We start from the raw sequence: 23,955 nt of genomic DNA on the forward strand, positions 1-23,955 counted from the left end.
TGGGGACTGGGAAGATAGGAGGGGAACTGCAATCAGGATTTAAAGTGAATAAATAAATTTTTTCTCTTCTTTTTTTCCATTTTTATTTTGTTTTTTTTTGTAAACAGATACATTTATATTATTACACATAAATAAAATAAATTGCATATAGTAGGAAGGACCACAAAACAATAAGGAATGATATAAATGTTACTTTCCTAGTTTGGCTATTTGTGTTTGTCAAATTTGAAGTAAACATCTCTCTTATCTTGTTGGGTCTGAAATTCAGTCTCCTTATGGGTCCCACAATATGGAAGCAGGGACTACTTCTGACATGGACTCAGACCTCCTAATGTTGATAACTTTCCCCCTTGCGAAGCCACAGAGGAAGATGTTACAGGGTAGTACAGAGGACACTGGATAGGCTGAAGTCAGATGTTAGAGGAGGGGCTCCCCTTTCTAATGACTAGGGGAGGGAGGAAAAAGTGATGAGGGAGGAGGTAGAATTGGGGTGTGAAAAATTCAGACTGCAGAACAAGCAGGTAACTTGTATTGCTAGTGCCACTACATGGGAATAGCTCGGAGACTGACTGAGATACGAATGTTTTTGCATAGAGAAGGCTTCGTGTTGGTCACAGGTTCCCTGTGACTTATTATTAGAGGCCATTCTTAGTATGGCATGAAGAAAGATTTGCAGATATCCTACTTCTGCTCATACAATGAGCAGAGGACCAGTCTTAATTGCTCTGTACATCCCACATACCTCATACAATTATAATGTTAGAACTGTATAAAGCCTGTGAGAAATTATGTTTCCACAACAACAAAAACATTGGACACTGATGCTGGATCATACCTGAGAGGATCCATTCCTCTCAGCATGCTGGACACTGACATCCTGTATCCTTCATGTTCCATCCCCAGGTGCCTCAGTTGCTGTTACCCATCAGAACAGGACCACTTCCAGGACATGACCATAGAAAGTTTCTGATCCCAACTGGTCCTGCATTTCCAATTGTCCCACACAGGACTCCTATTAAGCCTGGAAATTCTCAACATTTGGAATATGGATTATAAATGCTATCCCTGGCTTGCTTAACCATTTTCCCCAATTTTATTTGGGCCCCTTCAATGATATTATTCTTCCTAAATCAGTTTGAAGAAACCTTAAGAGAACAACATCTTATTTCCTCTGAGGCATGCTGAGTATGTTTCTGTTTGCTCTCTTGGTCTACCAATGCTTACTTTCATCAGGAGTTGGTTATAAGTTATGATTGGTCTTATGCAGAGAAAAAACTAGCTTGGACTCAGGGATATCTCTCTTTTCCTTTATCTTTATTTTGTAGGTAAGGAGATAGGAGCTGAGAAGAAAGAAAGGGGGATATAGAAACATAGGGAGATGATAGAACAAAAGGTAGATTATTGAATCTACTCCTCAACTCAAGGCCTTAATTGTTACTCACAAATAAGGTTATTTTTAATTCATTTGTATACAATTTTGTATATTGAAACAAAATAAGTGTAATTCTGACACATTGGTATAGAATTCAAATCTAAGACTATTCTTCAAATAATGTGAGGTATTATACTCATACAACTCAATTATAATACAAGGTTTACTTCGAATAAATATTTGTTTAAAATGTCCCTGGAGAGACTAGAGACACAGGGGATGTATCTCAACATTACAAATGCAATTTACATTAAACATACAACTAACATCAACATAAGCATGGAGAAATAGAACACACCTCCACCAAAATCAGAAACAGAACATATCTACTATATATAATACTTGAAGCCTTATCTCGTGCAATAAGAAAACTGAATGAAATCAAGGTGATACAAATAAGAAAAAAAAGTCAAATTAGTTTACTTGCAGATGATAAGATTTTCCACATCAAAGAACCTAAAAACTCTCAGGAAATATCTGCAGCAGATAAACTCTTTCAGTGCCATAGCAGGATACAAAATAAACACACAAAAATCAATAGCTTTTGTATGTACAAATTACAAACAGTCTGAGAAAGGAATCAGTGAAACAAGACTTTTTCAATATTTTTTTAAAACCCTCGAGTAATTATAAACAAGCAAGCCATTAAAACCTCTATTGCCTGCCATATTCCTTTTCTGATTGTTCTCTCTTTCTTTTTTCTTTTCTTTTTTTAAATTAAATTAGATTTATTATATAAGATTTATTGGAGATCATGTTTCTTTATTTTATTAATTTATTCATATTACATCTCAATGCTTATCCCATCCCTTGTATCCTCCCATTCCTCCCTCCCTCCCATTTTCCCCTTACTCCCCTCCCCTATGACTGTGACTGATTGGTTTTTCAAAGTGACACATATATGACCTGTACTGCTTTCTGGTGGTTTCTTACTGTCTGGAATGAATTCATCTGATGATAACAAATTCAGCTTACCCAAAATATTGTTTTTCAAGATCTAAATTGACTGTGGCTGTTAGGAGGGAATAACAGTCTCTTTGGCTTTCTATATTCTTACTAGAACCAGTGCTTTTGCTGTTTGCACAGCTGTCCTTGTCCTTCTGCCTTTAGGTTGTGCAAGTCTAGCATCAGAGCTCAAGAGTAATGACTATTACATTCCCACACATTTTATCCCTAGGAATCCCATTCCATGTATGCTTATTAATATGATGAAGCAATAAAAGAGTATCAATATTGAGCCTGATGAAATGGTAAAATAGGCATGTGCTGTTACTCATGTAGTGGATATGATGACAAATGAGCCTCGTAATGTAAGAAAAATATTTTCTGTCAGTGAATGCACACTAGTTGTTCCATTCAGTACGTTGTTTTCTCCTGGTGTACCATGTAGACAATTCAAGTGGCAAAACTGTTCATAAATTTTGGCAAAATGCCTATGTCTCTGGAGAGAAGACAGGTTCCTCTGTGCAGGAAAGTCACCCTCTGCATTCACCTGAGTCAGGTTCATCATAAAAGGGAGGATAATCTGAAATTGTGTTTTTATGTAAAACAAGTTTTATACCATAAATATGGTCCTTCTCACAAGTGAGTATTTACCCCCAAGGATTGTAAATGTTCCTGTGCAGCCCTTACCATCACTTATAGTAGACTATGTTCCTGTAAGGATGAGTTTTCCAGACAACTCCTTCTTTGCTGTAAAGCCTTTCACTTCAAGGACAGTCTGACATCTTGTATTCTGAGTCTTGGTTGTTCTTCCAGCTCTTTTAACACACTAAATTTGGATATGTTTATCCATGCTTCCTGATTTTTATTTTTTATTATTTTTTATTAATTTAGTCATATTACATCTCAATTGTTATCCCCTTACTTGTATCTTCACATTCCTCCCTCCCTCCTTCTTTTACCCTATTCCCCTCCCCGAGGGTTGTGACAGAAGGGGACCCTCTCCCAGACCATATGATCACAGCCTTTCAAGTTTCATCTTCGTAGCCTGGCTATTCTTTCTCTGAGTGCCACCAGGCCTCCCCACCAAGAGTAAGTGGTCAAATATGGGACACCAGAGTTCATGTTAGAGTCAGTCCCTGCTCTCCACACAACTGTGTATAATGCCTTGTCCATAGGGTAGATATAAGTAGGAGTTCAATGTTTACTGCATGTACTGTCCTTGGTTAGTGCAGTAGTTTGAGCAGACCCCCTTGGGTCCAGATCTGCCTGTCATGATGTTCTTCTTGTAGGTTTCCAGGACTCTCTGGATCCTTCTATTTCCCCATTCTCTCATATATCTCTGACCTAGAGTATCAATAGTAGGTCCTTGCATCTATCCCAATTCCCTGGTAAGTGAAGACTTTCAAGGGATATCCCCTTTGGCCTAGTGCTCAACTATAAGCGAGTACTGATTTTATTTTCTTGTTTCTTTGTATGTCTTTTTTTTTTAGTACTTTAACAAAATTATATCAAGTGAGATTATCCAGTTGTAGAGACACACACTGAAGCAAGGCTGCAGATACGAGAGGTTGTTTCCCCTTGCCTATGCTAAAACATTTATTCTTTCCCGTTTCTTTTACAATTTTATTCATTATTTGGCATTTTATTCACCATGGTTTTCTTATATTCACTTCCTATCTCCTCTTTCCCCTTTCCCTTCCTTCCCCGTCCTCCTCTTTCTTTCTCTTTTATACAAACACAATGAATAGTGCCTTGGAACCTCGACCACGTCATCCAACCTTTCTGTAGCGACGTTGGCTTCCTGCACGGGAAGTAACGTTCGCCGCGGAGGTGAGTGAAAGTGGCAGCGCTCTTAGTGACAGCGGTAGTCGCCTGAGCCCAGGGAGGACACAGGTTCTTCATCTGAAGTCTCCACAGAGCTGCTTTAGATACGCCATGGCCCAGGAACCCAGAAAAAAGAAAGCCGCCAAGAAGATGTCTCCAGTAGGAGAGAAGGAGGACAAGAGCAACCAGGAGACTGAGGAACCCACCAAAACGGACACATATCTTGTAACAGTTCCAACTGCCGTGGTCAAGTTTTCAAAGACCAATAAAGAGAAAGAGAAGGATTCTAAAACTCCCCAAACATTATCGGGCCCAAAAGACAGTGATTATTTCGAGGGGTCATTTGGCTTGGGCGGTCTAGTTTTCCCTTCTTTACAGCGTTTCAACAACATTTATTGCTTTAATATTTTTCTCTCGCTGGCGATCTTTGCTCATGGTAAGATGGAAGAGCGGGGTTGTTCTGGTGAGGGGACGGGTGAGGAAGATGTGAGGCTGACACACAGTGGGAGGGAGAGGACAGTGGGTAAACTATGATTTGTTGTCTGTCAGACATGAATGGAATCAAAACCAGTTTACCCTATGATCTGCTATTGCCACCTTCTTTGCAGTGTGAACTTCACGCTGTGGGTATCAGCTTCTGGCCTCCAGAAGAGAGCTGATGAGAAGGCAGAGTAGTGTTAGTTCGTGTTATTTGATGACCACCTTCAGTTGAGGGTTGTATCTTTTGCAGATACACTTGAAATCAGCATTGTTGTCATGACCTGGTTTCTGTTGCCAATTTTGAAACACTGCCAGAGATTTCTGTCTGGATTATATTGTCTCATCTTTGAATTGTTAGGGTGATGAGATTTTAAGTGGTCTATACCACAGGAAGAAACATATGGTTGTTTTTATCCACATGTTGTCTTCTCTTTCCTCTTTTCCTTTTCCTCTTCTTCTATTTTAGATGTAAATTTTCACACCTAATTTTTCAATATAAAGTCTCAAACAAGCCTATTGTCTCCAAGCTCCATTGATTCATGTCTGAACTTAATTTAATTTGCAATAGGTCTTCTTAAGCTGGAAATTACATATGCCCTCCATCTTCTACCTGCCTCTTACATTTAGACATTGCCAGTGAGAGGCTAGGGTAGGTGACAGCAAAAGTGTAGCCAGGATCTTCTTTGGTTTTCTAATTTGGCTGGTGATTTTCATACCAGGAGCAACACTGAGTGATTAAAGTCCTCAGAGGTAAAGTTAGGGAATAGATATTCTTTTTTCCAAGATATATATTATTTTATTAATTTGTTCTTGTTACATCTCAATGGTTATCCCATCGCTTGTATCCTCCCATTTTCCCTCCCTCCTATTTTCCCCTTATTCCCCTCCCCTATGACAGTTCCTGAGGGGGATTTCCTCCCCCTGTATATGCTCATAGAGTATCAAGTCTCTTCTTGGTAACCTGCTGTCCTTCCTCTGAGTGCCACCAGGTCTCCCCACCCCCCAGGGAAAATGGTCAAATATGAGGCACCAGAGTATGTGAGAAAATCATATCCAACTCTCCACTCTACTGTGGAGAATGTTCTGACCATTGACTAGATCTGGGTAGGGGTTTAAAGTTTACAACCCGTATTGTCCTTGATTGGTGCCTTAGTTTGAGCGGGACCCCTGGGCCCAAATCTGTCTATCATAATGTTCTATTTGTAGGTTTCTAGGACCCTCTGGATCCTTCTACTTTGCCATTCTCCCATGCTTGCCTCATCTAGAGTCCCAATAGGATGTCCTCCCCACTGTCCCAGTTTCCTGGTAATTGAAGGCTTTCATGGGACATGCCCCTTGGGCTAATATGCAGATATAAGTGAGTATATACCATTTGAGTCTTTCTGCTTCTGGGTTAACTCACTCATTATGATCATTTCTAGCTCAATCCATTTATCCACATCAGAAGCAATCATGAGTGTTTCAGCAGCACCAATGTCTGGCCCTTGTAACTGCTGTGGCAGCAGACTACCAGGTGATCAGTTGGTTTTCAGAGGTTGAGGAGCTTTAGGAATGTACGAGCTCCATGCAAACCAGGGACTGTATGAGGAAATTGGACAACAGTACCTATGGTTACTGCAGCAATTATCTGTGTTCCAACCACTTTGCAGACATATCCTGAGATTTAGTTTGTAACTATTTTTGGTTTCAGCAGAAATCTTTTTGTAACTATTCCTTCTATCAAATTATTTTACCCCCTAGTATGATTGTTTTCTTTTTTACATCCTAGAACGTGATTGTACACACATAAGACTACAATTTATTTATTTTACATTCTCTAGAATGATTTAGGTTGAATGAATACATTTTTTAAAAATTAAACTTCAAGCACAGAATCCAAGCTATGTTAAGGGTTACGTTTGGAAATTCAAGTTGGGTCCCAAATGTCTTTATAGTCTCAATGTAAAGAAAACAAGTAAACATCCATTATATTATGAAAGTTCTCATAATTGTTACATAGTACAGTTGCAAAGAATGATAATATGACATGACCGTAATTGATATTTAAGAAACTACTACTAGCCATGGTTAAAACAGCTTCTAATATTCAGCTAAAATATTTGATAAATGTTAATAATTTATTTTTATTTATAGGTTTTATTCATATTATGAAATAAACATAAATCAATATAAATTAGAGTTTTCTTGGATAAATATAATTGTGATATGTCTTGTCTATTAAAATATATTTAGTATATTGCCTTTTGTGTTTCTCTTGACTTTCTAGGTATTATTTTTGCTCTTGTGGATCTGAGTTTGAAAAAGTATGAAGAAGAATTTTCTCTGTCAAGGAGAGAGCTATTCGTATTGGATTTCAGTGATTATTTTGCATCTTTCCTAGCAGCAATATTTATAGGACACTATGGAGGCAGAGGGAACAGGCCGATATGGGTGGCAGTTTCCTCCTTTACAGTAGTAATAGCATCAATCACATTTGTTTATCCTTACGTTTACTATGTAATTATAAGACCAGTGGAAGCAAGTCAAGGTGAGATTTTTCAAATACATGATTATATACTAAATTAAGTTATTTATAACATTGATTGAATGTTATATATGTGTGTGTGTGTGTGTGTGTATGTGTGTGTGTGTGTATTTATGTGGCCATGCATAATAACCAAATACCTGTAGCTCTCTGATTTACCTTGAATAGAAAAGGAGACTCTATTTTGGGCAATATTGTAGGATATTTTGAAAAGTTAGTTTCTTCTATATAATTTTATATATGTCACATACCTAACAACATACGTTAATTATTTTCCTTGTTCTCTTCAAGATACACATAAGTTCAAATACAGGAATAAGCCTACACGTACACAAAAGGTAACTTTACTAGCTGCATCTACCATTACAAAAAATGGAAATAGCAATTTATATTTCTTTAAGTTTCATTCAATTTTACTTAGTATTGAAAACATATGAAATGTGCTTTAATGCAAATCTGCAACATATCTGGTACAACACTTTTCTAAATTTATTTTTTAAGGATATGATAGTTGTTTTGGTTGTGAGAAGGTGAATTTTTCTGTTGCCTTCACTTTCATCTTGTGGTTTGTCTCTTTCGATAAATGGCCTTACATTAAAAATTATTAGAAGTTAAAAAAAATTGGACTCTACTCTTTGACTACCATTTGAATCTCTAAAGATGGCAGCTTTGTCACATTGTTCATTCTACAACCATAACTGTTTCTAGTATCTATTTACTTAAAATGTCCTTGGAGTGTTTTCTTAACACTATTGTCCAGCATCCCTCCTTCTCAGGTGCAGCCTTTTATATATGTGTGTTAAGCTGGGTTCTAACAAGAAATAATGAAAAAGGGAGATGGATCTGTGTGAATATGTATGGATGTCTTTGAAATTTATAATGCATGGTATAGTTATGGTGATTATAAAATATTATATTTAAGCTGGGCATGGTGGCACACACCTTTAATCCCAGCACTCGCGAGGCAGAGGCAGGTGGATCTCTGTGAGTTTGAGGCCAGTCTGGTCTACAAAGAGAGTCCAGACCAACCAAGGCTACACAGAGAAATCCTGTCTCAAAAAGAAAATATATATATATTTAAATGTATTTAATATGAAACACAACCATTTTAATGTTAATATAATTGCATAGTACATAATGCACAAAAATGTAGGCAATATATATTACACATTTTAATACGTTCTTACATTTATAGAACTGACATTGCTTCAATGATATCATGAGTTATGAAAAGGAAAAAATGAAAAGTGTTCCCCTCCTTTATTCTCTTAAAAGTATTCTAGCCACAAGCTGTAAAATCCTCAGGAACTTGTCTTGATAAATATTATAAATTCTCATCAGTACTTAAGATCATGTACTACCCTTGCAGAGGACCTGCATTTGGTCCCAGGAATTCATATCAGACAGCAAAGAAACACCCACAACTTCAGCTCTAGGGTATCTGAGACCCTCTTCAGCCTCTGTGCACATTGGCTTACACAAACACAATATTAAAAAATAAAAGTAAATATCTGAAACGTTGGTATCAGTGCTGAGGCGTCACGGCGGTAAATATTTTTTCTTCCTGGTACTCTTCATCCTGTCATCTGCATTCTCAACATTGTGTTTCACTTGATATTATGTGCATGAATCTATTTGACTATACACGCATATTTCAGTTTATACAAACAACATTACATGCACATGCACAGAGAGAGAGAGAGAGAGAGAGAGAGAGAGAGAGAGAGAGAGAGAGAGAGAGAGATTCTGCATTTGTTGTTTTACCTACCCCTCTTCTCTTATTATTATGCCTCCTGATTTTCTTTTCTGCTCTTTCCTTCTTGTGCTTTCTTGATTAGATGCCAGGTTCATCTTTATGAGGAGCATTCTGAGCCCTTTTGGTACAGTCCAGAGCTCTCAATTTTCAATTTGTTATCTGTTGCAGGATTCTATCTGTTATATGCCATGAAGGCTGGTTCATATTCAACACGCATGTAGAATATGTGTGCCTCCAACACATATTTCACCACATCTTGAAAAACTCAACACAAAATTTCTCCACAAATTCATTAAATATCCATTCTACATTGTCACCTTTGTTTTCTAGAACCTAATATAGTGTGACCATCCACACTTATATCTTAGATCAGCTTTTTGGTGATACCCTAGTGTGTTTCTAACTTACTCAAAATAAAGGCAACATTCCTTACTTTCATTAGGACTGCTGGATAGTGAAAACCCACTTTCTCTGGTCCTCATAGTTGTTATTTCACTTCATCTATAGCTTTTTTTCTGTCTGCCAAATGACACATCAAAACCATTCGAATCTCTGGTGAGAGCCCTCAGCTACATTGTCTCACTGTCCTTTTCTCCTGCTTGTAAACCATGGGAATGAATCATGCCTCTGCCCTTTCTTCTAAGCCATGTATAAGCAGAGTCCTGTGATGAATCTGCTGTTTCTAATTAGAAGTGCCACTTTCTTCACAAATGGGCCTCTACTCCTAAATGTCATCATAGTTCACACTTCATTCTATCATTTGAAAGAACTTTAGTTGTTTTTCTCTACTGAATGCCTATGATGCCCTGTGCTGGATGGAAAATATCATCATGGAGGAAAATTGCCTTAACTTCTTAGGATTGAAATTTCTCTTTTGCCTACATTGCATCTTATCATTCTTCCCATCTTCCCTCCAGTTAAATGAAGGGGTGACCTCTAGCGATCATTCTGGATGTGCTGCCTCAGACTTTGTTCCCTGAGATCCTTTTACTGCTATCAGCAAGTCACCCTTCTCTAAGTTCTCGCTCACCAATGCTTAAATGCAATCACATTCTTCTCATTCCATTTAAAAATTTTGAGAGCTTCTTCATTGTTACTTAATTTAATTAATTTTTATATATTCACCCCATCTCTGTAAAAGTAACTTTTACTATTCTGTTTCAATTGTCTGGGAAGATTACTGCTTCCTCCTGCTAACCTAGGCCTAAAACATTTTCAGTCTCTGAGACTTACTGCTTACTCACCCTTAGTTGTTTTTTCTGTACTCTGAGATGGCTGGTTCAACTCAGCTGTTCTGGCTCAAACTCTTCTCCTAGCTGACTTATTTAATGTGGCTGCTCTATCAGACTGGAATTGCTCTGCTTGGCCTCAAACTAACTCAGCAATCTTTGATAATCTTCTCTTGTCTTCTCATTTTCTGGCCTCTTTCATGTTCACCTGAGTTCTCATTCTCCCTCCCTCTCTCTCTCTCTCTCTCTCTCTCTCTCTCTCTCTCTCTCTCTCTCTCTCTCTCTCTCTCTCTCTCTCTCTCTCTCTCTCTCTCTCTCTCTCTCTCTCTGTCTCTCTCTCTCTCCAACTCATATATCTATGCTGTATTGGTAAAAACTGCCTCCTCTTTCTGGGAAACTGCCTCTTAAGTAGCTTCCCTTTCCTCTCTCTTCTCATGATAGTTGGGCATATCCTATCCTGTCAAATCCTCTGTGATTCATCACCTTTTCTGCCACTCAATTAGACATCACTTTCAAACACTGGTGTTTCCTTCTGCAAACTAACTTTATCTTTGCCTGGGATTAAAGCCATGTACCACCATGCCTGGACCTAAGCATTCCTTTACCTGATAGTTGCTCTATACCAGGCTGGCCTAGCAGTTAGATCTGTTTCCCTCTATCTCCTGGATTAAAGGCTTGTTTGTATTCCATCTAGGTCACATAGACCTAGAAGGTCTTTGGATGTTATCACTTTCCAGAACAGCCATGTTTTAAGTTAACATTCCTCTACACCTCTCCTAGTCCATCTTTAAACCCTTCCCACATCTTGTCCTCCCAAACATTCCTGTATTCTACCCTCCCTCTAATCCCTTTTACTTCCACACTTAGTCACACTCAAAGTAATTGCTGCCTTTAAAACATAAGTGTTACATTGTAATTGGGAAAGGAGGGGTGTTTTAAATTCCATAGAAAATTTTAAATATTTGTATCTTTTGAGTGTTTCCCATCTATGTGTGCATACACATCATGTGCATGCTGGTGCCTGTGGAGGCTAGAGAGGTTCAAAGATTAGATTTGTTATGGCAGTGTGAAACATTTGTTTTCAGATACAATTCAATGGAAAGCTGAGAAATGTGATCCTTAATAGTATGTAGAAAAGTAAGTTGAACTTTCTAGAATAAGGCAGAGGTAAATGGGCTCAGGAGGTGTTTTATGACTGTCATGAGCCTGAAGGGCATTCTTGATTTTCCTTGCCATGGAGTCAAATTAGAATTTGAACACCACATGGTTTTCTTCAGCTCTAAAACTATAAATAGAGATCATGTAAAAGAGAGCACTCCATGTAAATTGAGTCTCTAATTTGACTTAGGATATAACTCGACTGACAGCTTGCATTTTTTGAAGGAGAGCAAAGGTATATAGAAGTGTCTATGATAATTACAGAAGACACATATATGGGGTCACTGAGATAGTTAACAGGACCATTCCAACAGAATTTTAAAGGCTATATAGGATCACATAATAAGACACTTGCTGAAATAATAAGGAAAAGAATAATTAAAAATTAGTGGCTGTTATATGCTCAGCCATAAATGGGCCCTAGAAGGGCCACAAAAATTTGCAGAAGAAGGGACAGAAGAAAGAGCTGAATGAAGTAGAGGGCATGGGAGGCAGTATTAAATACTGGACTTAGGCATGAAGTGCACAATGTAATCATGAACTTATGGATGCTGTGAAGATCTGCACACAGATTATCCAAGATATCCGTGAACACCCTATCAAGGTGATGAAATTAGCTCTCAGGTGCCAATGCATTCCTGTAGATATATTTGGAGTGAGATGTTGCTGAGCAGGGGGAGGAGATTGAGAGAGAGAGAGAGAGAGAAGGACAGAGAGAGAGAGAGAGAGAGAGAGAGAGAGAGAGAGAGAGAGAGAGAGAGAATGCAGCAGTAGGATCCTTGACGAGGTGTCCATGCTTCTGCAAACAGCCCTTCCCCTGTCAATTCTCACCAGACGTTCTGTAAACAACCCTTCACCAGTAAACAATTTGAACATAACTCAGTGAGTCCTGACAAAAGAATGTCATTAGTTGGGAAGAGGGATCCAGTTGGAAAGGAAAGGCCAATTAGTAGGAGCGTAAGGCAGACAGAAAGAGAGAAGGGATAAAATTGATTGGCGTATACCATATATGTGTATTAAAACATCACAACATCAATTGAACACTGTACGATTGTTATATTTCCAAAAACAAAAAAGGATAGCATGCTGGGTTAAATCACAATTTCAGGACATCTTCCCATTTTCCATTGAGTTATGAATTAGTCCACAGAAATTAAGACAAAAACTAGTGCAGTAGGTTAGTGTTTCTACAATAACATTTTAAGAGAATGTGCTAAATTTCACTCAAGATGGTCATAATAGATATGGTTTCATATCACCTGCTTAGCTCTAACAATCTACTAAGAAGGATAAACACATAAACCCTATAACCAAGTGAAAGAAAAAGAAATAGGCTGTGATCCAAAGGATTTTAAAAATCTAATGGGTATATGACCAAGGAATCCTTATGATTTAATACCTTGTTTTGTGATCCCATGTACACCTAGTTTTCTTTTTGCTGTGAAAATATGCCAGATACAAACAAGTTAGAACTAAGAAAGGTGTGGGGTTTTTTTTTAACCCATGGTTCCAGAGTTCTATCTCCATGGGTGCTAGTCTCCATTGACATTGAGCCTATGGTTAACCAGAAAACTAGGAGTGTTTAAAGGAATTCTGTTTTCCTGATGGTGGGGACAAAGTGAAGTGAAGAGAGGAAGGAGCTAGGATGAGATATACCTTTCAGAGAGAAGGTAGTGTCTACCTCTAACAGTTCTAGGAAATTTCCACATATCAACAGGAAACTAAGTATTTAATACACAAGACTTTAGGGAGATATTTCATATACAAACCATAGAAGGTCAAGGGTCTAAAATAGGAAATTATTTAAGCAAAGTAGTAGTGCACATGTAATTTTAAAATTCCTAAAGATAAGACCATGGGATTAAACTTAGATAAGAGATGCTCCTGGGCATTGCAAATACTTTTATTCTGGAGACAAAGTCAGAAGAGGATGCAAAGTACAGGAAAATAAGTGCATTGTACTCTTTATGTATAAATGTGTATAAGTATATCTGTGTACATGTAATTCTGTGCATATCAATAATCAATTATTTCATTCATAATCGGTGTGTCTCTTGCAGTATTCTCTTATTGTGCAATGTTATTTTGAATATGATCATGAATTGATTGCATGACTACACTCAATGTAAAGAGAAAATCATGCTGGTTATAGCAACTACAAGCTATTTCTTTGAGTCTTTGAACTCAATTTAATAAAATGTATTTCTTATCTTTCAAAAGAGTTGTGCACCCCAGATGAACTGGTAGTGGCAAGTTGTGAGAGGAAATTGGCACACAGAACATTGTGTTTCTATCTCTTCCTCTTGGGGCAGAGTCTCCATGGACTAGCTGGAATGCCAATGTTGATCCTCGGTGTGACTTTTGTTTATGACCATGTTTCCCTCTACTCATCTGGCTCTTATATAGGCAAGTTTTTAAAATATGCATAGTCTATTTTAATATTAATCAGATTTCTGTCTGGCATATCTGATATAGAAGCACTGTTGTAACTATGATGACAGTGTACTAACTAGAGATGATTTGTTAATATAACTTCAAAATCACATTGATGTACCTAACTGGAGCACTAGATAGATCTTCTAGACGTCACTGAAAAGAATTAGAGGAACAGTTCAAAATATTCTCTTTTCCTCTCTCTTTTTCTGAGTGGGAATAGGGATACGGAAGTATAGGGTACAGCGAGAGGTCTGGAGAGGGAGATGGAAATAGCTGAACACAGTGTCATCTCTTCCATTTATAATATCTTATGCAAATTGTGTCCTATATTGAGTAAGCAATGATTCACCCCCAAATAATCTATCTGATAATCATTAAAGAATTCTGGTCTTAGTAGACCACAATGAAGTAGTATTTTCACAGATATAGATATCATTTTTAAAACTATAAACTTATTTTGTACTTGCTTTGAAAATGTCTCTAGTGACATACTACAGAAAATATAGTATATGTTCATATGATATTGATATGAATAAAATTATGCTACATTAAATTTATAGATTTAATAAGATACATAATTAAATTATCTGAGTATCTAATACTTGATTAGATAAGAGGAAAAGCCACCCAGCTATACTGTCACACAGCAGTCTAGATGTTTCTCTGCCTTGTCTTAGGTGAGATTAACAGTCACAAGCAGTAGACACTGAGTAAAGTAGATGGCCTTTATGATAAGAACAGGTCTCACTGAAGCAGTCCTAACAGGGTAGACTGACTGTTGCCAAAGAAGCAGTGATTGTGGTTCAGGACCAGCACCAACCATGAGATGATCATCAGCTCTTGCGTGAATTTCCCACCAGCTTCCTGCACTACTAATTTGAGACTTATTAGAATTAATTCCAGAAAATATTTTCACTCTCCTCCTTTACTCCCACTCTTGTTTATTCCGATCAAATAGAGAATACCATGAAAAACGTTTATATATCACATATAGTTCAGTTGTATTTTGTATGACCAAGTGAAACTGTGAAGGTGTTTGATGCTCTGTTTACTTTCAAGCTGTCGAGGAAGCTGCACAACTGCTCGGGTACCTTCTGGGTTACACAATAGGAAAAATGGGTCTTGTGCCTCCTCAAGGTATAATTGCAAATGCAGAGTAAGTCTTACTCTTTACATTTCTAAATAGATCATGTTGCATAGAATACTTGTTGAATAGATACCATAGGTAAAAAATATTACGTAGAAAATGTATGCAACTGTGGGGGATGTAAATATAAATACATTCATAGTATGCAGCTGTATTTTTACTGTTTGAAGTATAACCAAAACCATTACTTAAGAACTCATTAACATTGTAAATATTTTGTTGTTGAAAACATGTAATATTTATTCCATGCAGTACAATAATAATGATTATGTGCATGGTATATAGAAATTTTCTTCTCATGTATTATTTAATTAAAAGGTTTTTCATATAATCTGATCATATTCTTCCCTTGTACTAAACCCCTCCCAAATATCTCCCTAGCCACAGTGTTTTATGTCTTTTTTTCTCATTCATTCAAAAATAAAAATGAAAATGAAAAGACATCCACACAGAGCAAAACTAAAAACAAGCAAAATACTGATAAAAAAGAAAGAAACGGCTCTTTCCCATCTTGTAAGATGGCAGGTGAAAAAGCCAAGAAGCCTAATACCAAAGGAGCAGAAGCCTGTGGCCAAGAAAACTGGTGGTGATGCTGCTCCCCCAGCCGCCGATGCATCCAAAAAGGGTAACCCAAGCCCAAAAGAGGAAGCGCCATTGCAGCCGGACCCCTGTCCTGGTTAGAGGAATTGGCAGGTATTCGCGATCTGCCATGTATGCCAGAAAGGCCTTGTATGAAAAGCAGTACATAGCTGCTGAGACCAAGGTTGAGAAGAAGAAGAAAAGGGCGAAGTCCCGTGCTACTGTCACAAAAGTAGTCTGTGGTGACAAAAATGGTGGTACCCAGGTGGTGAAGCTTCGAAAAAACGCCTAGGTATTATCCTACTGAAGACGTGCCTTAGAAGCTGCTGAGCCATGGCAAAAAGCCCTTCAGTCTGAAGAGAGCTGCATGCCAGCATCACTACTGGGACCTTCCTGATTATTCTCCCCGGGCGCCACAGGGGCAAGAGAGTGGTTTTCCGGAAGCAACTGGGAAGTGGCTTGCTGCTTGTTCCTGGACCTCTTGCCATCAACAGAGTTCCTCTGCACAGAACACACCAAAAGTTTGTCATTGCCACATCTACAAAAGTCGATATGCACCAGGTTAAAGTCCCTAAGAAGCAGCTGGGCACGCCCAGGCACCAGGAGGGCGAGATCTTTGACACCGAGAATGAGAAATATAATACTACAGAGCAACGAAAGACTGATCAGAAAACTGTGGACTTGCAGATTTTGCCAAGTTCAAAGCCATTCTTCAGCTGCAGGGCTACCTGCAATCTCAGTTCTCCCTGACAAATGGGATGTATCCTCACAAACTGGTATTCTAAGTTGCTAACATCCTAATGAAACAGCTTCATACCTATAACAAAAAAGAAATAAAGAAATGTTAAAGACCTCAACATAAACCCAGAGACACTAAATCAGTTAGTAGAAAAAGTGGGGATGAGCCTGGAACACATTGGCACAGGAGACAACTTCCTGACCAGAACACCAACAGCCCAGGCCTTAAGGTCAACAATTAATAAATGGGACCTCATGAGGCTGAGAAGCTTCTGTAAGGCAGGAGACACTGTCAAGAGAACAAAGCGACAGCCTACAGACTGGGAAAAGATCTTCACCAACCCTTCATATGACAAAGGTCTAATATACAAAATATATGAAGAACTCAAGAAATTAAACACCACTAAACCAAATAACTCAATTGAGGAAGGGGGCTCAGAACTAAACAGAATTCTCAACAGAGGAATATCTAATGGCTGAAGAAATGCTTAACTTAAAGAAATGCTCAACTTCCTTAGTCATCAGGGAAATGCAAATCAAAACGTCTCTGAGATTCCATCTTACACCCATCAGAATGACTAAGATCAAAAATTCAAGCGACACCACATGCTGGTGAGGATGTGGGGAGAGAGGAACACTCCTTCATTGCTGGTGGGAATGCAAACTAGTACAGCCATTTTGGAAACGTATCTGGTGCTATCTCAGAAAACTGGGAATAAAGCTTTTTCAAGACTCAGCTATTCCACTCCTTGGAATATACCCAGAAGATGCTCCTCCACAAAACAAGGACATATGGTCAACCATGTTCATAGTGGCCTTATTCATAATAGCCAAAACCTGGAAACAACCTAAGTGTCTCTCAGTAGAAGAATGGATAAAAAAAAAACTGTGGTACATTTACACTATGGAATACTACTCAGCTATTAAAAACAAGGAATTCCCGAAATTTGTGGGCAAATGGATTGAACTAGAAATGATCATAATGAGTGAGTTAAACCAGAAGCAGAAAGAGTCAAATGGTATATACTCACTTATATCTGGACACTAGCCCAAGGGACATGTCCCATGAATGTCTTCACTTACCAGGAAAGTGGGACAGAGGGGAGAATATCCTATTGGGACTCTAGGTGGGACTCTAGCATGGGAGAATGGGGAAATAGAAGGATCCAGAGGGTCTTAGAAACCTACAAGAAGAACATTACAATAGGCAGATCTGGGTCCAGGGGTCCTGCTCAAACTACAGCACCAGCCAAAGACAATACATACAGTAAATTTCAAACCTCTACCCAGATCTAGCCAATGGACACGATATTCTCCACAATTGAGTGGAGAGTGGGGACTGACTTTCACATGAACTTTGGTGCCCCATATTTGACCATGTTCCCTTGATGGGGAGGCCTGATGGCACTCAAAGGGAGGATAGCAGGCTACCAAGAAGAGACTCAGTACCCTATGAGCATATACAGGGGGAGGAGGTCCCTCTCAGTCATAGTCATAGGGGAGAGGAGTAGGAGGAAAGCAGGAGGGAGGGATGAATGGGAGGATACAAGGGATGGGATAACAATTTAGATGTAATATGAATAAATTAATATATATACATATATGAAAGAAATAATAAAGAAAATGCAAAGAAACTTTTAAAACCCAACAACAACAACTTTAGTCCATTTTGTGTTGGGCAGCTATTCCTTGCTATAGGACCTACACTGTAGTATTGTTGTTATATTCAGTGACATATCTGTTGTAGAAAACATATTGCCTTTTGCAAATAGGCATGCATTGGAAATACCTTCATGGAATAGAACATCAGGACCTAATCTTGGTTTGGTGTAGGTCTTCTGTATGTTACCACAATCTCTGTGTGTTCATATGTACATCAGTTATATTGTGTCTGGAAGATACTATTGGAGTTATTCATCTCTTCCAGATCTTATAATCTTTTCACCTCCTCTTATACACAGAGCCCTGAGCCTTGAAAGGAGAGGCTTATTTATAGCATGAGGAAAATACTTAGGTTTCAAAATGTATCTAGTAAGTATGAGCATCCTGTCAAAGTTTTTACCGATATCTAAAAGATTAATGTTTTGCATATATTTGTAGCTTCATCTCTTCTAGATAAACAATTACACATAGTATGAAATAATTATGTCATATGTGCCATGTTATTAAAAAACATACAAGTACTAAGAAACATGAAACTTATGGATATTACAAACAACAAGGAGCCATGGGAAATGGTGATCCATGTACATTCAAGATTTTGGGTGATTAAGATGAGACTGTGCAGTTTAGAATGACCTTGAATTTTCAAAAGGAAAGACAAGGTGTTCCTTAATTATAGAACTCCTGCCTAGCATCCTGGAGGCCCTGGGCTGAAACCTCATTATCAGAATATTCAGTAGTAAATTATTAAGAGTAACAAGAAAGAAAGATGACAAAGAGATTGTGGAAATAAAGATTGTGGGTTTATGCCTGTATTTCTGAGTAACACCCTCAAAAGATAAGGAGTTGCCTCAACAGTGAGTAACACTGTGAACATTTCCATATTTTATGAAAGAGAGTCTAACGAACTCATCAACTATTGATGAGCTCCTCCAAAACAAGCCAATATGGAGCTGTGCATCTTTCCAACAACAGATGGCTAGTGCGGATTTTAGTTTACAATGAAAATGTATTAATTTTTATTTTCTATGTGTGGCTGTTTTTTGTAACATATATGTGTCTGCATGATGTGTGAGAGGAGCCCATGGACTGAAGAGCATTGTGATCCTCAGAAACTTTCATGTGCCCACACTGAACCCAAACCACTTTCCTGCAAAAGGTGTCCAGTGCTCACAATCTCTCTAGCCAGTTCTCTAGCCCTCAGCTAAGATTTTCCATGGGTGAGGAGCTGAAAATTAGAGTATTCATTAACTTTGTACATTTTATTCCTAAGTAATTAAAACGACAACAACAAGAACATTAATAACTTTGAAAATTATTCTATTGGTCTTAGCATTGATTAAAGACAATAGGTGCTGATACTTCATAGTCACTCTGTGAAAGACAAATTTAGCAAATCTCAGTATAGATGCTAAGCTCTGTGAAAAGAAAAGGAAACCTTAAGGATGTAAAGGGGTCCTATAGGAAACCTGGAAAGACCACAGAAGTGTCAAGTACACTTAATACAAAGGACTCTAAGGAAGGGATTTATATGGAATGTGACCTCAAGGATCAAATACCATTTATGAGAAAAGATTGCAACTTATAGAGCAAAGCTCCTTACTACACAGGTCTAGGTACAAGATTAAAAGGAGAAGGATAAAGAAGCAAGTTGTGTCTTATCTGAAGCACAGATGAAAATGGAGAAAATTTTAAATAGGAACAAAGAGCAACCACTGCTACCTGACTAGTGCTACTGAAAATGGAATAGGGAAAGTTGGGCTCTGATAGGAGTAAAAATAAACTATAACATTGAGTTCTAACAACTGACACTTTTCATCAAAACCCAAAATTAACAGTGATGACTTACAAATGAATCCAAATAACTGGAAGATTCTTCCTCTCCCTCCAATATGTATGATTTGTCTTTTGAAATGCGCTTAATTGAAATCTTCTTCCTTTGTTCAAGTGGAACTGCTGATGGCCTTGTAGAGTGGCAGAAACCTTGGTGGCTTGGCTACTTTATAAGTGGTACACTTGCATTGATTGCAGGTTTTCCATTGTTATGTTTTCCAGCTACTTTGCCTGGTGAGTATAAAAACCTAGTAATTAGTTAGAATAAATTTACTCTCTGCTTCCATTCTCAAAGCACAGATCAACTACATTTCCTTATAAATATGTTCTCCTATGAGTGTTGCCCTATGACAAAGAAATAGTATCATAATATTGTTCTTATTTTTTCCATATAAATTTATATCATAACCAAATATTATATTCATATACTACATTTTCATTTGTATATATTCATATTGCTCATTATTTCTTTTAATAGTCCCCTTTTATTTAATGTGCATAGATGTCTTTTTTCTTTTTATTCTTTTTTTAATTTTAATTTTAATTTTTTTATTAATTTATTCTTGTTACATCTCAATGGTTATTCCATCCCTTGTATCCTCCCATGCTTCCCTCCCTCCCATTTCCCCTTATTCCCATCCCCTATGACTGTTCCTGAGGGGCATTACCTCCCCCTGTATATGCTCATAGGGTATCAAGTCTCTTCTTGGTAACCTGCTATCCTTCCTCTGAGTGCCACCAGGTCTTCCACTCCAGGAGACATGGTCAAATATGAGGCACCAGAGTACGTGTGAATTCATATCCCACTCTCCACTCAACTGTGGAGAATGTTCTGACCATTGGCTAGATCTGGGTAGGGGTTTAAAGTTTACCACCTGTATTGTCCTTGGCTGGTGCTTTAGTTTGAGTGGGACCCCTGGACCAAGATCGGCCTATCATAATGTTCTACTTGTAGGTTTCTAGGACCCCCTGGATCCTTCTACTTTACTATTCTCCCATGCTTCTCTCATCTAGAGTCCCAATAGGATGTCCTCCCCCCTGTCCCAGTTTCCTGGTAAGTGAAGGCTTTCATGGGACATGCCCCTTGGGCTAATATGCAGACACAAGTGAGTATATACCATTTGAGTCTTTCTGCTTCTGGGTGAACTCACTTATTATGATCATTTCTAGCTCAATCCATTTGTCCACAAATTTTGGGAATTCCTTGTTTTTAATAGCTGAGTAGTATTCCATAGTGTAAATGTACCACAGTTTCTTTATCCATTCTTCTACTGAGGGACACTTAAGCTGTTTCCAGGTTCTGGCTATTATGAATAATGCTGCTATGAACATGGTTGAGCAAATTTTCTTGTTGTGTGCTGGAGCATCATCTGGGTATATTCCAAGGAGTGGAATAGCTGGGTCTTGAGGAAGCCCTATTCCCAGTTTTTTGAGATAGCACCAGATAGATTATACGCTAATCTAAAATGTTTATAAATAAGTGATTGATGATTTTAGCAATCAGAGATAAGCTAATTTAAACTTTTTTGAGATCCCATCTCTCATCATCCAGAGTACCTGTCATTAGTGAAATAACAACTAGACATCATGTAAGGAAACTGAAGCCTCCATTACTCTTACTGCACTATTCCCAACACACAAGATAGAAATCAACAGGTTACAGGATAAAGCAAATGTGTTACCCAGGCACTTGACTCATATGTAAACAAAAATATTAACAGTTGCAGTAAAAATGCTGAGATGGAATGTACATGTAAGAAATGAAGGGAGAAAAAAGGGCCCATGTGAGGAGAAAAGATAAAGGAGCTGGAGAAGGTAGTGAGTAAAAGCATGCCAAGTACGAAACAGTTTAATAATATGTATACAAATGAAAATATTATGATCAAATTTCTTACTAGTATTGTTACTATTATGTTATTACTATCTTCTATTAGAAAAAGTCCATAGTGGTATCATTGTTTTTTTTACCACAAAATACTTTGTGACAAGTAAATGGGATTTGCAAAGTATTTTAGGCCTGTGTCATCAAGTATTATATATTGAAAAGGGCTATTGAATTCTACATTAAATTAAGAATTAATTCATCAATAGGAACCACACATGCCACAGTTAAGAGGCATACCATGGGGTTGCCTGTAGAACTGGGCAGTGTGGATAATGAAACTTATATTATCAAAGAATTGTCATTTACAAAGCAGTACTGTAGAAGAATTTTAATTCTAAAATATAAATGGGCTGGGGTGTTTAAAATATCTCACTTGCCCTTTCATGACAAATTGGGATCATGATAATATGTACAAATGTATGCTGTATATTTTCTTACCGACTTGGAGATTACAAAGTGTTATTTTACTTGTTATCTATAGGTGCTAACAAGGTAAGACTTGAGAAAGAAATGGAACGTCCAACCTTTGACAAGAGGCTTAAAGATAAGAAATATGGACCTCACTTGAAGGACATGTTCCGTGCTACATGGGTAAAGTAAAACTAGGCTGACTGTTTAATTTCCTACAGAGTTAAGAAAATGACAAACTGTTTATTTTACATTTGGGTGAAAGTTTTGGAGACTCTTAGTTAAATTATGCATTTTTCTTATCATGGAAAGAAAAAATCTTGTTATTTGGTATCATTGATGATCTGTCTAATGCTAGACACTGATGATGTAAAATTATAATTTTGATTTATTTTTAATTTATTTTAAAATACATTGTGCTTATTCTCACTGAAGTAGTATGACATTTAACCTAATTACATGAATTGTAAGAACTCCATATGTCAACACATCCCCACCCAAAATTACATTATTGAATACAAAATCCTGTATTTCTTCAGACCACCATAGAAACAGAAAACAAGATGCATAGAGAAGTTCTTACAATGCTCTAGTCTTTCTCTGAATAATTTTTCTTCCACTTATAACATTCTATACAGATTTCATCTTTAGAGAATTCTACACTGAGTGACACTTCCAAAGCCTTCAAAATAACACCGTTGACTTTTTCTACCTCACATCAGAATTGTATCTCTACCTTCCTGATTTCCAGTTATTTTCTACTTGCTGGAGACATTTGTTGTTCCATTGCTCGTTTTTCTACTCAAACCATTCCACTAATTTCTTAACGTATATTTATTTTAGAATTAAAGCATAATATGGCTTTTCTCTCTTTCCCTTTCTTTCTCTTAACTCTTTTCCATGTATGTCAACCCTGTTCCTCTCAACTGCAGAGAAAGAACTACAGGAAATTAAGAAACCCTAAGATCAAGAGAACTAACCTTCCCTACTGAAGAGGCCACTATTCCTTTTAAAGTATTTGTTAGCTACTTGTTTCCTCTCACCTTAGTTCCCTTCTCCATATATAATACCTATTGGTATATAAATTGTAGCTTGATCATAATTTAACATCTACTCTTTGCATATAATGAAACACATACCATATTTATCTTCTGGACCTGAGTTACCTCACTCAGAATTCATACATTTATTCTTTCTTTCTTTCTTTCTTTGTTCCAACCATTTGCTTTCTAATTTCATTGTCATTTTTTTTAAACAGCCGAGTAAAACCCCATTGTATAAATGTATCACACATTCCCTTTTCATTCTTCTCTTGAGGGTTGCCAAGGAATGGGGGTAGATAGTATAGAAATATTTCCCTAAAGGTTGATTATAGTGCTGGGCATTAGAGACTTTCACTCCCTAAAAGTTACCTAAGGTCCAAATAGGATGTCCTCCCCTCTGTCCCAGTTTCCTGGTAAGTGAACACTTTCATAGGACATGGCCCTTGGGGTAGAGTCCTGATATAAGTGAGTATATACCATTTGACTCTTTCTGCTTCCGGGTTAAATCATTCATTATGATCATTTCTAGTTCTATCCATTTGTCCACATTTCAGGAGTTCCTTGTTTTTAATAGCTGAATAGTATTCCATAGTGTAAATGTACCAGTTTCTTTATCCATTCTTCTACTGGTGGACACTTAGGCTGTTTCCATGTTCTGGCTATTATGAATAAGGCAACTATGAACATGTTTGAACAAATACTCTTATTGTGGGCTGAAGCATCTTCTGGGTATATTCCAAGTAGTGGAATAGCTAGATCTTGAGGAGGCCCTATTCCCAGCTTTCTGAGATACTGCCAGATAGATTTCCAAAGTGGCTGTACTAGTTTGCATTCCCACCAGCAATGAAGGAGTCCTCCTCTCTCTCCACATCCTTG

The 23,955-nt window shown here is 37.6% G+C and overlaps 1 protein-coding gene and 1 pseudogene across 2 annotated transcripts in view; both read left to right on the forward strand.

The window, feature by feature from the left end:
• Window positions 1–467: 467 nt before the first annotated feature.
• Window positions 468–23,955, forward strand: part of LOC311595772 (solute carrier organic anion transporter family member 6C1-like) — a gene marked incomplete at its 5' end in the record, with an annotated part of 70,794 nt that continues 47,306 nt past the window's right edge. Inside the window, 7 exons of the mRNA XM_084778742.1 lie at window positions 468–521; window positions 4,166–4,637; window positions 6,948–7,208; window positions 13,569–13,754; window positions 14,844–14,940; window positions 19,859–19,977; window positions 22,110–22,219. Coding sequence (XP_084634868.1) covers window positions 468–521; window positions 4,166–4,637; window positions 6,948–7,208; window positions 13,569–13,754; window positions 14,844–14,940; window positions 19,859–19,977; window positions 22,110–22,219 — 1,299 coding nt within the window. The remainder of the gene's footprint in view (window positions 522–4,165; window positions 4,638–6,947; window positions 7,209–13,568; window positions 13,755–14,843; window positions 14,941–19,858; window positions 19,978–22,109; window positions 22,220–23,955) is intronic.
• On the forward strand, window positions 15,450–16,337 carry LOC311596158 (large ribosomal subunit protein eL6-like; annotated as a pseudogene). The gene has a single exon. The product of its transcript is annotated as a large ribosomal subunit protein eL6-like (transcript).

The sequence above is a fragment of the Acomys minous genome (assembly GCF_964271855.1).
Source record: "Acomys minous genome assembly, chromosome: 4".
NCBI lineage: Eukaryota > Metazoa > Chordata > Mammalia > Rodentia > Muridae > Acomys > Acomys minous.